This window comes from Acanthisitta chloris, unplaced genomic scaffold, assembly GCF_000695815.1.
Source record: "Acanthisitta chloris isolate BGI_N310 unplaced genomic scaffold, ASM69581v1 scaffold22823, whole genome shotgun sequence".
NCBI classification, from domain to species: Eukaryota; Metazoa; Chordata; class Aves; order Passeriformes; family Acanthisittidae; genus Acanthisitta; species Acanthisitta chloris.
In genome coordinates, this window is record NW_008665718.1 from 874 (window position 1) to 17,716 (window position 16,843).

General features: G+C 39.9%; 1 protein-coding gene across 1 annotated transcript; it reads right to left on the minus strand.

Annotated features, from left to right (window-relative positions):
- Positions 1-703: 703 nt before the first annotated feature.
- CPB2 (carboxypeptidase B2 (plasma)) lies at positions 704-15,460 on the minus strand. Its single transcript, XM_009071861.1, has 11 exons — positions 15,384-15,460; positions 11,437-11,512; positions 8,633-8,757; positions 8,432-8,540; positions 7,801-7,902; positions 7,150-7,254; positions 4,469-4,585; positions 3,346-3,436; positions 1,949-2,151; positions 1,014-1,098; positions 704-888 (listed from the first exon to the last, which is right to left on the minus strand). Exons 1-11 carry the CDS (start codon positions 15,458-15,460, stop codon positions 704-706), a joined length of 1,275 nt encoding a protein of 424 aa, XP_009070109.1.
- Positions 15,461-16,843: the final 1,383 nt, after the last annotated feature.

A 16,843-nucleotide genomic window follows, 5' to 3' on the forward strand; every position in this document is an offset into this window, starting at 1 on the left:
ACTCGCCACACTCGTAAGCAACTTAGTCCTTAATCTAAATCTGCCCTCTTTGGGTTTGAAACCATTGCCACTTGTCCTGTCACTACAAACCTGATAAAGTGTTACAAAGTCTTCAGGCCTGTGTTGTGCTGCCACAGTCTCTTGGCTGCAGGATAAATACACTTAGTTTTAAACTTCAGGAGTGGACAAGCCTGTGGGCAGCTCTCACGTGGTGATTTGGGCACCTGGGTGTGTCCCTGCCTTTATCCAAATGTGAAGCAAGAAGTTCTCACATGAACATCCTTTCTGTTGGACAGTGAGAATGGTGAGTAGGGCTGTTACCTGTAAGGAAATTCATCAATAGCTCAGGTGCCTGAAATGGGGGAATCACTGCTATGCCACATGTCAAAGGCCCATTGAAAGCTACATCACCTGGAGTTCCCATCATCTAGTGGACATCTGTGCTGTTTTCCCTGTTTTGTGCACTCTGTATATGATGTAGTGCCCTGCCCTGTGATTGTAGGTGTAGGTATGTAAGTATGGCTGAAAAGGCTGGTGTATTCTAAAATATAGGGGGTAAATACTTTCTTTGTTTTTTGGGTTTGGTTTGTTGGAGGGTTTTTTGCCTTTGTAGAAATAATTTTAATAAAGCAGCAAGCTTTTTTATTAATTTTTTTTTATAACTAGCTAAGTGCAGTCATGCTGGAATAAATTACATTCAACATCATGAGTTCTGAAGAACATGCTGAGCTATCTCTTTGACAGCAGAAAGTGCTTCTAAGCAAGTTGGCTTAATTTCTTGAGCAGGAAGCAAAAATCCATAAGTCCCTGTGTCCCGAAGCTCAATGGTGAAGGAGTATTTAATGCCAAGATCATAAGCCCAGTCGTCGGACCCTCCAGGAGCCAAATCTGTGAGGAAAGGAAAAGAGATAAACTGCCTGAAGCCAGGACTTTGGTTTTCTGCTCTAAAGGTGTCTTCTGATGCTAGCAGGGATGTACTGTCATGCCTGTTGTTGCAGGAAAGTCATACTTACAGATTGTTGATGCACCAGCACCAGGCGTGTACGTTTTCCTTGTTGTCCTCTTTATAGCTTTAGCTGCTTTCTTTGCCAGACTTTCCTGCGATTAAACAAAGCATTATTAGCTTTAAGGCCTTGTGATAATAGTATGTAAGGTAGTTAGGATTTGCTTATAGTGTGCTCTGGATCTTGCGTTAGTTAAATACCCTTGTAAAAGGTTCTAGAAAACCCACAGAATGTGGTAACAATTTTCAGCATGTGCCCATGCTACAGGTTGCATTTCTGATGTAGATAGGTAAGAAATATTGGTGGGACCTTCCCCCCCTTCAGGCAGCAAACTGTTGTCAAACTGTTAGTTCTCATTTGTCTCATATTTTTGCTTTTGTGCCACAGTTCTGAAGTCACTGTTGATTTATTGACAGAAACACCAGGAAAATACTTCAATTGAGAGAACTCTTAAGCCATGAGGAAGACTTAAATGTGCTGGCACTGGTTGCCAATGGAAATGCTCTATTGGACTGTATGGGGTTTTGTCTAACAAGTAGATGCTTCCAATGCATTAAATGTGTACATTTTGCAGTCGTATCTATACAACATTTCTCTTTTTTAATAAAATATTTTTTAACAAAATATGAGTTTTCAAAATAAAACGTTACGTTCACAGTAGATGCATGAGGTTGAAAAGCAGTAAAAGTGACAGCAGTGCACGTAAATGTCAGTCCTGAGGAATTGTTGATGTGTTTTCTTTTTTCTATAGCCTTCAGAAGCAGCTTGCTGACTTACACACTGCTAGATCAGCCAGACCGCTTCAAATTCTTAGAACATCAAGGAAAATCTCATTTCCTGATTCTCATTCCTCAGAGCACTGTGACTTCCTCCTTACAAGACTAACCAAGCAGGCTAAGTAATTCTGAAATAAATGTGAAAGTTCCAGAGCTGGGAAGACTTACCAGCTCATCATGGTCTCTGCTTCTGTTCATAGTGTAGGAATATGGAAACAATACCAGCTGGGAGTATGAGTGCATGGTTATGTAGGCTTTAATGGTATCCTTGTGGTCTCTGATAAAGCGAGCCACTGCTTTCACTTCGGGCTCAGACTCTGGGTAGGGTCCACAGTATATCTCCTGACATTCATAGGGAGATGCTCCTTGACCTGGAACACAGTTTTACTCCTTTACTTCTTCCCTGCTACATTTCTGTTTGTCTGATGAAAGAGCAGAGTATGATGCTAATATAAAAGAAATCACTGATTCTGCCACACTATGGAAAGGACTCATGCTTGTAGAAATCCATGCAGGTCTACTAGGATTTCTCACCTCCTATATTCTTGAAAAATTCAGAGCATGTGAAGGAAAGTAATTATTCAGACTGGGTAAGAAGCCTTAGAGGAGAGGATGCTGCATTTAAAATCATCACATGATAATGAGATCACATCTTAAAATCTAGAAATACTACAGGAAAAAGACAGTTCTAAACGATTATTTAATCTCAGGGGTAAACAAACTCCCAATGGGAAGCTGAAGAAACATAAATCAAAATGAAAGCTTTTATGAAAACTTGACACTGGAACAAGTTACAAAGAAGGCAACTAGGATTCACGACTTCTGCTATCTTCAGAATAAGACCAAATAACTTTCTGGAAGCAATCAGGATCTTTAGTGAAAAAATCTTGTTTTTTTCTCCATATAATAGCCATGAATGGTGAATAAAATTCTTTATTCCTAGTTCATAAATGGACTACAATGACTGAAAGCCATATAGGACATCAGTGTCAGCACTGAGTGAAGTCAGACCTGATCAACAGGGTAGTATTTTAAGATAGGTGTTCTTCAGACTATTAAAAACTTGTCAAGTGCTAAAGTGCCTGCAGTAAGTAAATGTGATACAGCCTTCATAAGAAACACTAAGACCCAAAAATCTTGGTCTGCTAGGAATTACAGAAGAATGACCGAGGTGTTCAGTTTGTACCACAGGGTAGGGCATCTGTTCACAACTGGATAGTGCAACAGGCTTTGGGTGACATGGCAAGGGCCACCTCTTGCCTTTTTCCTCCTTCCCACCAACAGCCTTTACCAGGTGGGGCATGGTGGGGCATGGATCCAGGGTCCTGGATCTCTGTTGTGCTGGGAAGAGGTTATTCCCTGGTGTGTCATCTGGGGAAGAAAAATCCGGAGTCCCAACAAAAAGTATCTAAAGCTGGGAAAGTTTTCACCAGTTCGTAGCAGATACTGAGCTGCATTTCTGCATATTAACTTTGTGAAATGATAAATGAAAATTATGTCAAAATAAAGAATTTTAAAGGCTAAAAGTGAGGCAGGGGTGCAATAGGAAGAAAGTTATGTCCTACCACACCAGTGTGCATCAAAATTCCTGTTCATGTCAGTACCAATGCACTTGCTGTTACCATGCGATGAACGGCTTTTTCTCCACAGCCGATTCTATGGAAAGAGAAACACAAGCTATGTTCAGGGGAAAAAAAGCTGAAAAAAATCAATAAACCATCTCACTGGTTAGTTAGATGTGACTTCACACTTGTGCGGTCATTTCCCATTAGCAGTCATTTGCCAATGAGGACCAAGGTAGATTCTAAACCCACAGTCTGCTTGCCAGCAAGGCAGGATGATAAAAGGAAATGTTGGGTAGGATAAGTGATTGCATCTGGTCTGATTTCAATGGATTTGGACTGTGGAAGGAGGGTGGAAGGCATACAGTTCAGCCAGGTATGTGAGTTTAGGAGTCCGAGTCCAACCTTTCTGCAGGCATTGCTGCCAGCATGTGGAAAGCTGGAAATTTGGTATGCAGCTGTTGAGGTGATTGTGGGTGGCTATACAAATGTGAGCCAAGCTATGCTGGAAATTAAATGAGTAAGAGTGGAGAAAAAAAATATTTTTTTTAAAACTTGAGCAAAGGATCTAAAAATCTAACAACCATTTCAACAGCTTGGGATTTCCAATCAACAAATAAAATCCTGGACAAAAGATACCTGTTGTACCTTCATTTATCTGAAAAAAAAAATGGTACTCTGAGGGCTGCTTTGCAGGAATAAAGAGTGAGTTATTGGCTGTGTGGTAGGTGATGCAGGATGCTATCCAGCTTGTGCTGGATTGTGCCAGTATTTGTAACCTTGCTGCAGGCTGACACAGGTGTTCCCTGACATCTGGAAGTATTAAAATACCAGGATGAGATTCTGTCATTTCCAAACACATTTCTAGCAGCTTGGAAGACACAAAGGTACTGTGGATAAAATGCCAAATAGTTACAGCATTTGTTGTGATTTAAATAAGGCAGACATGCAGAAATTCCAAGCACAGATTAAGCTGTGTTTGGAATTAAGAGTTAATTTTAATGAAGATTAAGAGTTTGGGGTGTGCAGTTCCAGGATGAAAGTGATGCCGTAAGCATGCATGGTGATAGTTTCCATTAATAGCAAATCAGTATGTTGCACAGCCTGTCAGAAAAGGTCTACATACAGAGGGATGGCTCCATGTGTACTCATAGCCATCCACATTGATCACAGGCATGACGTAGAAATCAAAGTGCTCCAGAAGTCTTGTCATGGTCTGATCTCTCTCACGCACATGGATTGCCTGTAAACCGCAGGAGAAACTTATTAAAAGCATTCGTAATAGTGTTTTTGTTACCTTCCTAGAAAGACACCTGATGGCATGTGTGAAATAATTGTGCAATTATCAGACCAGTCTCCCTCCTGACAGAGGCACATGACATCACGGAAATTGCTCAATAGCAAAGCAGCTCTTTGTTTGGAAGTGCCAGGGAGAGGGTAGGAATTTAATTGATACAGTCAATCAGAAACACTTCAGTCCTTCAGTGTTAATGCACAGTAATGAGATAGAATTGAAGCCTATTCATAAGAAGGTTTGAGCTTTTGCTGCTTGTATACATAATAGGAACCCTCCCTTCCACTCAAAGTGGCACAAAATACAGCAGGTCTGAAAATAAATAGGAACATTTCAAATGGCTGTGGTACGTAACATTATTTCTTCTGGTTGCATTGTGAGTTTAATGCAATTGTATGACAAGAGCCAGTAAGATCTACACTGCTAATTTTGCCTAACAGCTTATTTTGAAGGCTTTAGTGATACCTAACCTGGTTGTTGGTCCATGACACAGGAATAAATTTTAACCTAGATAAGTGGTTTCGTTACTATTAGAATAGACTAAGTCCTTAATCATATATTTTTCTTTTTTTTTTCTTTATGCCTTACTTAAACCACCTTCTCTCATTTTCAGTCCTTCCTAGTTTTCCTCAGGCAATGGACTTTGTTTGACTAAATGAGAAATGTCAATCTTTCTACAATCTTAATGACAAAATTAAATTATAAAGAGTGGACCCATTGTAAAGAATGCTAGTGAGAGAGTGAATGCTTTTTAAAGAATACCTAGGCCTTGCTGGAGAGAGCTGATAATTTTAGCATGCGTGTGCAGATAGACATTAATGTCAGATTTTAAAATGTTACATCATGAAGTGATATAGAAATAAAATTTGAATTTAGAACACATAAATCAGATCAAAGATATGGATAACCTACATGCTCAGCTTGTTTCTTCTGAAAAATGCTGCAGGGACATGTCACTGGCAAAGTGACAGCACAGCAGGTAATTATCTGGAGTGGCATGAAAAGGGCAAATGCATTTCTCTCCAACGGAACATTGAAGGCTGAGATTATCACTGAGTCATGAGGTACATTTAGGTGTATCTGTCCCTAACTCTGGCAATTTCCGTTCAAATGTTATAGTCATTGAGTTTTTTTAGTTGACAGAAATAAACACATTTTTAATTATTATTATCAGCATTATTTAGTTCCATCACAGCCAAACCACAATTCATGTTTTAAGGACTCATCTATGTTGTTTCTTTGGCTAAAATACTGGTGATTGTGAAGTCTCAATCTCATCTAGCTTAGTTTTACTGTGAACTTTGCTTTTGTGAAAGAGTAACAATAAATTATATCTCAGAATATTTACTGAGCAAGATGGGCAACTTTGTCTGGGCCAGAAAGGCCTTAGAAGCCTTTTCCTGGTCCATACTAGGAACTGGGCCAGCAGCTCAGTGTAAGGAGTTGAGCAGAGATGCCTAAAGTCCAAAAAGACCAAGGCAATGTATGTTAACATGCATGTGCTGACCATGGGCTGTATCATTTTGTGTACCTTTATTCACTATCCTGAGCAGTGTAGATATTAAAGATAGATGTGATTCTTGGTCTGTGGCTGCACATCAAGGCTTGTCGGTCTAAGCACCTCCTACAGGCTCATCCCATCAGTGATTTTCTAGTTTCCACAAACTGGTACTATGTGCATGGCTGGCTGTTGCTGGTCATGTTCTGCAGGTCTGAAATGAAGGTATCTCTAACAAGGATAGTACCTTCAGAGGAAGATGGCATTTGTGGCTTTATTTTCTGCAGGAAGCAGATCCAGAAAAAAGCAGGAACCCAAATAGAAAATGCAGAGGCAGGAGGAGCATAGCAGTAGACCCAGCAGCACGTGACACATCACAGCAAGTGTTAAGTAGAGATTGCTGGTGTGCATGCTGGTGTGGAGCTATGCCGTGCCTGGAGCAGGCAAATGTGGGGTATGTATTGCTCTAAAAAGGCATGTAGCAAAGAGCCAGGGGTTGTAGGACAGTTTGAGCTCATGCTGGGTGTCTTCTGTTCTATCCAGGCCGTGCCAGATGCAGTAATACGGATACGAGCCACCATGTGCTGTGTGACCGAGAGCCAAGACCATTCCTTGAATCCATGTGGCAGTATAGACATAGCCCTAGCAGATTATCAAACGTGCTTTTTTCTGGCATGCCCTCTCCATCCCTGATCGATCATAATTATAAATGTCTCTGTTGAATTTCCCACACATACTTCGAAGTTTCTTTCATACTTGAGAATACATTTGAGTTCCATTACACTCAATCCCTATGACTTTCTGTCTCACATGCACCCCCATCTACTGACACACACACACACATCCACAAATTCACTGCTATGTATGGAGCTTAGACAAATCTCAAATGCTGGCGTTGTGGAAGTAAATGGATTAGGGGTTTATGGAGCTTAGACCGCAATGGGACAAAGGTAAATGGCATCAGGATTTTTTGCTTTGCTTTGAAAACAGTAATCAGATGTGATTATCTACTCACATGGCCTATGAACCACAGGCAGAAAGCAGGAGAAATCCATTCTCTAGCGTGGATACCACAGTCAATCCATACAGCGCTTTTGGATTTTTCCTGGCTTTTAGAAATCTGACAAAAGAGAAATTGCATTAAAATGTTGCCGCTGTAAAGAGCACCTCATAAAAGTGGAAGTTAAAGGGTAACCAAGATGGTTACTCTTGTAGGGAGAGCTCAGACTGATCCTGGGCCAGGATGCAGTCATCAGTTATAAGAAATATCATCTATCTTGTAGGGAGAGCTCGGACTGATCCTGGGCCAGGATGCAGTCATCAGTTATGTTCACATGCAGTCAGCCACATTCAGACTGCAGAGTCCTAACATAGACACCAAGACTACAGCAAGGCTAGAATGGGTTCATAGTCAACTGAGGAGGGTATCCACTCTGCCAGTATTTCATGCCTTTGGGTGATGGCCTAGATGTGATAACTTCTTTGTGACCCAGCAAGGAACCTAATGTGGTCAAATGCATTTGCAATGGTAATGCACCTTACTAGAACAACTTAGGAAACTTCTAAAACCCACAAAAATTAGAGATTTAAGGAAGTGTTCTGGGCAAGCCCCATCACTTGTTTACTTTAGTACTTAGAAAGTTTTTGCAATAAGTCACAGCTGTACCTTCAGAACATAAAGTGGTCGCTTTTCATATGATGATCCAATATATATTTTCTGGAGGAGATCAGAGTGGACTCTCACTACTTCTTCCATCCAATAATATATCTGCAAGGGTGAAGTTAGAAAGTACATCTTCTCTCTATTGTTTTCCTTCGTCCTTGAATGTGGTCTAGACTTAAATTCATTAAACATTCATTAAACTCCCCAAATCCTGCCTCTTTACCTGATGGAAAAAAAATCCTAATAATTCAGCCCACTTACCACTTGCCTGACTCTTATTTCTCTTAAAACAAGCAGTAAGATACAATCACATCATAGTTCAAATATAAGCCCTGAAATTCCTCTTTAGTTCTATTTGGTCAAATTATTATTAATTTCATGCTTTAAATATTTACATGTTAATTTTGGGACTTCATTTTGCTTTTGTATTGACTGCCTTTGAATGGAAGTTTGTGGCAATACATGTATGAAAGATTTGTCTGGTGCTTCTTTCTCTATGAAAGCATTACAATAAATAAACCTCTCAATTGTTGAGGAATACAATGGTAATTATTACCTGTTGATGATTTCTTTCCAAAAAAAAGAAAAAATTCACCCTTTGAATCTACAGATGTTTGCAACAAAAATATCTTACTTCTTTCATTGAATGGTAGTTTTCATAATACGAAGAAGATCTACGTGGGTTGACTGTGTCATTGACTGTCTGTTTTTCAATAAGTTCTTGAACATCTCCCATCAAGACTCTGAATAATAAAGGAAGAGCGCAATCTTCTGTTAAATAAATGACAAACAACTTTACAGAAACATTCATGACAACAAATAAAAAAATACATACTTGTGTTGGATGGTCAGTTGCCTTAACTGAGCTTTTGAGCTATTTATGTTGGATGCCCTGACATAGAAATGGACTTCTCTGCCCTTCTTGATGTTTTCAACCACAACAGGTTGCCAGAGAATGACCTATAAAGTTTCCAAAAACATTTTATTTTTTTTTACTGAGGAAAGAAAAAATGTTCTTGCTAACATTTAATAAGCATTTTGAAAATAATCAAAGCATATGTTTTCAATTTAAGAGACCACTCATAACAAGCAGTTTAATGTTCCCTGTGATGTGGTATAGCATTCTGCTACTGCTGGAAATGAAATATGTGTATTTAAGAAATGTTTATAATGACTTCTGCACATAAATTCATAAATCAAGAACAAAGGCAGGAACATAACCTTTTCTGAGACAGCATTTCTAGTATAATAAATATATTTAGCTGGTTATTATGTTACATGTTTTCAAGTCTGCTAAGAGTTATTTTCCCTGAGGGTTTTTGGAGAATTAATGAAGATCAGACCAGTCTTTGTAGTTATTGTATTCTCTGATGACTTTGATCAGGGAGGAAATAAATGCCAGAAGCAGTTTGAATATAAGTCAAGTTGAAGCAGCAATACAGAGATTAGAAATGGGAGAAAAACAAGAGAATGTGATTCTTCTTGTTAAAATTAAATATTTTACAATAATGAAATCAGAAGCCAACATGTTCGATAAGACTGAAACTTTAGAACCAATACTACAAAAAGATGTAGGGGTGACAGTTAGAAGAAAATTAGGCATGAATTTAGAGTGTGGAAAAGAACAACATAATTCTTGGATGCATTTTTATGGCATCATACAGAATGGAGTCACCAGACAATAGGGTTGGGTTTTTTTTCCTCTCTGGTGCAGTTCCACCAGGAATACTGTATCCAACTTAGGGTGCCATGTTTCCGGGCATGTATCAGCTGTCAGCTGTTTACTTCAGTCATTTCTCAGAGAAAAAATACCTGCACAATCAAACAGAAAACTCATCCACGTTTTTAATGAAGACTTTGAAAAAATAAGTGGTAAAATATTTGGCCCCTGGATATATTACTGCAAAGTGCTATACAAATGGCTGTGCTAGTCTCAATAAAAGCATCTCTGACATTATTGGCAGAGCGGTGGTGGCATCACATGGCTCAGCATTATTTGGAAAGCCCATCCAAGAAGAAAGCTGAATGCTTAGCTCCCCAGCACCGCTGCTCCTGTTGCCCTGGCTAGCCTGCTGTCTGCACTGATGTACCAGTTCAGATTTAGTTTTTCTTTGGTGTAGACATTCTTTGAATTGAGACTAAGGAAAGCTAAGGAACTCTGAATTAACACAGCTGAGATGGTAGAGGAGCAATGAATGAGAGTAAATGGGAAACTTTGATAATGCATATGATTATTTGTACCTTTACCCATCATCAGCAATGATCAATCCTGCCCCAGCAGCACTACAAAAGACTCTTGTAGGTGTTCCTGTGTCTGGATGTTCTGATGAATGCTACATGCAATGTGTGTGCTGTAGGAACAAAGCATTTCCTCTGTTTTACATTTTTGCTTTCCAGCTTTTGCAGGAGTAGCACTTATAATTAGCCTAATAATTCTTCTTGTAAGATGCTAATTTTCAAGTGCTTCTTTTTTTTGCTAGATTGTAAACATTAAAATTTTTTGGGAAGTACTGTTTGTGTCTTCCATTTCCCTTTCCCTCTCCCTTTTTCTTTCCCTTTTTCTTTCCCTTTCCCTTTCCCATTCTGTTTTCTTCTTATAACTTGCCTAGTTTATAGCCATGAGAAAAAAAACTTATAACTTGTTTATAGCCATGAGAAAAAAAATTCAGTCTATAGCCATGATAAAAAAAATTTCCGTTTATAGCCCATGAAAAATGGTTGGTTTGCATATTCACATAAATGACTTGGCCACCACATGCCCTCTCTGCACTGAATGTACTGCAGTTGTTGTTCCTGACTTCTTGGGGCTTCTGTGTGCAAGTGAAGAATTACAGGAGTAAGGAAAAGGTGGAAGAAGGGAGATTTATATTGGTATAGCAAAAGAGATGGATATGTGAATTGACTTGTGAGGGCAGAAAAGAGCAAGAAAGGTTACCATCAGGTTTATAAGAACTTAAGGGAAGAATCAGAAGATGCTAGTGGGGACAGCAGAAGACTAGTGGGATTTTGGAGCGGGCATAAAATGAATAGGAGACAAGAAAGACAGAGAAAGGCTGGGCATGGACACCATTAAAAGCTCTCAATCATGAGAAACACATCCTCAATCATCCTGCAAATTACGTTGGTTGAGGAAATGGTTACACCTTTGTTGCAGAGTGTTGGCTTCAAACTGTGAGGAGGTGATTGGGCAAATGAAGAGGAAGAGGCTTCATTATTTAATTAAAAATACTCTTTTACCTAATGAAAGATAGAAGTAATAATAATTTTAAAAAGTATTGTTATCTTCTAAATGCTACTTCAAGAAAAAAACACAAAAAATCCAGTCCTGATCTTCAAAGGTATGCGAGCCATATAGGTCAAGACATGTTGATGTTTTGCCAATTTTTCAGTGTCTTAATACACAAAATCAATTGCAGAAATATGAGCTCTGATATAATTCATTACTATAACATTATGGAGGGATCTCCTCATGTAAATCAGAAGGCAGCGGAGCAATGAAAACCAAGAATTTGATGAGTTGCTGTATTAGAACAAATGAATGAAAGTGGGACAAATCTTTCTTTGGAAGGAGAAGCAATATTAGGGCACTTTGGGGAAATATTTGGCCTAGAGACCAGAGAGACAGAAGAATCTGTTTACCTCAGTGGAGTTCAGTAAATCCTGAAGGGCTTCAACTTGTTCATCTGTTTGTGGGAGAGCCCACAGAACTTCATCCCTGAAAAACAAGGGTATTTAGTAAAGCACAGGTACTTGGCACAACTGCAGTTCATGCAAAAGTTGAGAAGCAGGCTTGTCCTTTCTCGTCTTCCATGGTTTGGCTGCCATGAACTCAGAGGCAATCCAATAATGAAGATGCTGAGCCCTGTTCCAGCCTCTGCTTCTACCAATCAATAAAATCCACAGAAGAGGTGATGCAGGGCTTGGGTAGCCAATAGCTACTGCTGGATGCTGAGACTGCTCCTGGGAGCTGGCAACAGCACAACAGCCACCAGCCCCAGCTAATCCAGAGTGTAGCAGCACCAGTGGAAAACCTGCTTAGACCAGGAAGAGTCTGTGTCACTGTTCAGCAGAGACATCAGCCCTCCCAGCCTACCAAAAGCCCTCCCAGTTTGGCAAAAGCCAAACATGATGTTTTGTAGATGTGCATTCCTTCTCCAGTTTAGTTTTCCTGATCTCCTCATTTGTGTCCCTCTGCCAGGTATCTTTTCAGTTGATCTGTACAACTGTCCTTCCCACCTTTGCCCAGTAACTTATATTCCCCTCCTACTTGAAAACCTTGGTCTGGACATGCTGTACATGACATGGTGCTTCCTAGCTACTCCATGCCTGACCCCACTATTGGTGATAGAAGCCAAATACACTTGCTGGTAGGAAAAAAATACCACTCTGCACTGTAAATTGAGTCCTGCAAGCCATGTAATTCAAAATTGCATTGGTCAGAAACTTAACATAATTTGTGTGTGCAGAAGAGAGACTCAGGGGAATGTCAGACCCCTATTTCTATTTCATGGGCTGAGGTGGCTCTCAGCCCTCTAATCATGTGGCACTGCATAAACCAGGCACCATGGAAATCCCTGCCAGCCCTGTCTGCAGACTGTCCTGAAAAGAAAGCAAGCAGGGATCTCAAAACTAGTGTTTTCAAGCTGCATAATGTGATTGTCACAACTCGTTGTTGTGACTGATTTCAAGCAGAAACCTGACTGCATCTGGCAACCAGGTGATTCATCTTTACTTTTAGCCAGGCTCCAAGCAATCACTGTTGTTTCTCATGCAGAACCAACGATATGCCAGCCCTATTTTTGCCTCCACCATCATTTGACAGAACATCAAAAAGCAATCAGGGATAAGCAAGTTTGGCAGTTTGCCTATTTCTTTAGGCAAGTGCACTCTGAAGTGTGTGTTTGGGGCTACTTTAAAAGTAAATTTGTCTTCTCATAGCTGTGGAAGTCTTTTCACAGGGGAGACCAGAAAAGGCCTGCTGCATCTGGTTTCATCCTATTATTCCCACAGCCTGAGAGTACCATAATAAGGAAGCTGGTATGGGCTTGTACCCCATCATTTGTTGCACAAATACATCCGCTGAGTGTGGTAATTACTGAACAGGTGGTATCTAGAAGCAATTCCCCTATATCTCTCATGTTAGGACCTGAATACACTGAACAAGTGAATCAAAATTCTGCCCTTGCTCTTGTAGTCATCTTTAATGTGGAGCGTATTAGCAGTCAAAACTATAGTTGTTGGACTTCTCAGTTCTTCTGTTTTGATTTGGCATTATACCCTCTTTCATCTGTCTTCTGCCCCACTCCTGTTACAAAACACCCAGACAAAAGCTCTAATTATTAGCTTTATACCAGTCTCAGAAACAACCCTTCACCCTCAGCTTGCTTGTCCTGCTTCTTGCTCTCATACAGCTGGACACGGTCATCTTGAACACACCTCTTTTCTTTCACTTTCTGTTCTCATGCTCTGCTTCCCTCGTTGCTCTTGGAGTTTGTCCTTGAAAGGATCCCTCTCATTCCCCTCCTCCAACTTTCTCCCAGGGTTCCACTGGGCTCTGTCACTGTTCCCCATCTCTTTTTCCTCTCCTTTTTACCTCTGAGTAAATAGAAGTCCAGCTGCCATCCCTGCACTGCAATGCTGAGGTCTTGCCCTGTAGCTATGACAAAGTGAGTGGGATGTATTACAATTCATTTTTACATGCGTGTGATGTCTTCATCTGACCTTGGCACTGTTTTAATAATGGAACAGACACTTTTAGGGGCCAGTTAACCTGAGCTAATCTAGATGTGTGTGCTAAACTGGAATGAATTGTTACCCAAATGCACATAATTTTCTCCACTAACTGTACAGAAAGGTGAAGGGAACTTGTTCCCACGCAGAGCTGTGAAGAAATCCCATATAGCCATATGAATCCCTTCCAGGGGCCCTGGCCACCATCTCACACATAGACATAAATCTATGCCAGCTTTCTGCAGGAATCTGAGTCATAGTTTCATAGTTTCATAGTATGTTAAGGGGTTGGAATGGACCTTAGAGACTATCTAGTCCTAAACCTCCTGCCATGGGCAGGGACACTTCCCAATAGACCAGGTTGCTCAAGGTTTTATCCAACCTGGATTTGAACACCGTCTCTTCATTCCTTCTCTCCATTGTACTTCTTAGTCACTAGGAAGACTGTCAGCATCACATCACACAGGCCCACAAAAACAAGGCATCAGCATGGATGTGTCCCTCTGTCCTCATAACCTGGCTTTATTTAAAACTTGCACGTCCTTTCTGACTAACAACTCCAGAAGAAAGGCCTCCCTGCTTGTCTCCAGCTGAATGTCTTACCCTGAGTCTAGCAGGTAGGGTCACTAGAGGAGTGCTGCCAGCATCTTCTACTGTTCCTCTGGACCATGTAAGATGTTCATCTGCCTGGAACACAGATGTCTTCCTGTGGACTCTCTGTTCTCCCACCTTGCTGACTCTCAGCCTCCTCACTATTTGAACTGGTTTTGTAGCTGTGGCTGGGAGGGTTAGATTGGAAAATGCCATATTCCTCTGTAAGGGTCAACCAGATATTCAGTATTTTTTTAAAACATGAAATAAATGAACTTCAAGTAACAGAGCAATATTGTTCCACTGAATTCACCTGACATTGTGTTTAGGTGTCCCTCTAACCCTCAAACCTCCATAGCAGTCCACAACAAAATATGATTGCAACTCAAATGGAGATGAAAGGTCCACTTTTTAAGGCATGAACTCAGTAGTGTTCACCTGACACAGATCTGCCACTGGCATGTGGTGCAGAGTCACATAAGGGCTGTGAGACATAATCCACTGTTATTTGTGTAGGTATTTCAGTCCTGGGAACAGGTTGTATTTAAGCATAGGTTGTTCAGCTTGCTTAATACCACCACATGAGGAACTTATCCTTTTAGCTCTGCATATTAGAACACTTCAGGTTTTTAAACCAGCTATACATGTATAAAATAAAAGCACTTTGCCTGTCTTCATCTCTGACATATGTTATCATGTTTTAAGAAAGCATTTGGTTTCAGGGCATTTCTGAAGTTTATCAATAGGTAACAATAAAGCTGCTTCTGAAACATTGTACAAATACCAAATGGTTATTCAAAAATGATTTATGCCTGGAAAAACAATCATAAAAGCTGCTTTGGAAAGAAAACAGATTGTTAGCACTTTCTGAAATGGTTTCTCTTTCTACCTCAAGAAGTAATTCATTTAAGATCTTGTTTTAAGGCAAATGAAGCAAATGATTTTTTCTCATTAAGTTTCAGAATGTCCTTTATTGGCATTCAAAAGCACTGAATGAACAGAATTGATTTGCACTTAGACTGAAAAGAATAGTTTTAATATGATTAAAAACACAGGATTTATGGATGCAAAGAAGACTTAAAATAATTTCATTCCCTCCACCACCTATATGTTAAATTGAACCGCATATCCAATTACAAGGGCAATAAATAAATGTCAACCTTTGCCAAATGTTTTCTTATGCAACTTGGAATTATTTTGCCTCAATACTTTCTCTGTCCAATTCACCACACACTGAGAGCCCAGTAGCATCAGCAGGTATTTACCTTGGAAGAGTGAAGACATGCTTCTCTTGAATCCAGATAAATAGGGTAAAAAAGAGCAGGTAGAACTTCATCTTCATGGCATCTACAATGAAACTAAATGCAATTGCAAAGCTGAGGGTTCAGGTCCCACATTATTGATTTTAAAAATGTTATTTAAAGAGTGGTTAAAATTTAATACTGCCTCCCACCACAACCCCAGGCTCTGGTGGCTAAGTCAATATGACAGACCTCCCTGAGGAGGTCCTGCTTGTATTGGTGTTGTCCATGTATGAGAGGATAAAATACGTTTTGGACATTTTTGTATTGACAAGTCACTTTGTCATCTCAGCCGTTGTGTTACTTCATTGTGGCTGTGAACCACAGACATAAGAGAAAACACTAAGCCAAAGTTTTTGTGATCCTCTAATATTTGTGGAGGTCCAGCAGTGTGCTCTGCATTCAGCACTCCTGTAACACATTGCAGCCAAGCATGAAGCTGGGTGAGAGCAATCAAAGTGAGGTGATTAAGTCCAAATAGAAAATCCTGACCAGGAAAGCTTCTTTTGCTGGTGTTTACTAGCAAGGAAAGCAAGGAGCAAGTGGGATGTGTGTTTCTGTGGTGTTCTGATATCTGTGTATTTTCCATATGTTATACTGGATTAGCTTTTCAAGAAAAACTACAAGTCACTATTCATCTCATTATTATTAATTTTCACATTCCCCAAAATTTGCTTCCCATGTTTCTATCCACAGTTGTCCAGACAGGACATGCTGAAAAGCTGTATGAATTTAACATGTCCAGAATAGATGATCTCCATCTATGTTCTGTGCTTGAACAGTAAACCCAAACTTGACTAAGACACAGCTTATTATCATGGTCCAAGTCCTCTTCTTCCATGCACCCACGTAACTGTTCCAGTCATGATGCTTGTTAGAAAACACACCAATAGCAGTCTTATGAGGAGGAATATGGCTCCTTTACATCTCCAGCATCAGATCCACCCTAATATTAGCTCCTGGCTGTGCATGTTGTTGTATAGGTGCAGAATGAGGGAATCACACTTGTTGTCTGATACAAAGTTTTTCAGGTAAGTGATCCCCAGAAATTCAAATGTAGACCTGGTTATTTTTTTCCCCGTTATTCTTTTCCATGAGGGTAGACATGTCTTCAGAAGCCCATGAGCTAAGTTTTAGATAACTGAAGTCAGCAGAGCTGATTCATGCTCTCCAGTGAGTATCCTGGTGTTTATGCCTCTGTGAAAATACACCAACACAGAAAATCCCCAAACTGGAGTTAAGAACAAACCAGATGGCAAAGGGAAAGAAAAAAAAAAAGAAAAAGAAAAAGAAAAAGAAAAAGAAAAAGAAAAAGAAAAAGAAAAAGAAAAAGAAAAAACTAGAACAAGAAGAGTTCAGTCTTCCCCAGTAATCTTCTGACACCTTGCCTAGATTTTTTAGCTCCTATTGCATCTTTTCTAGAT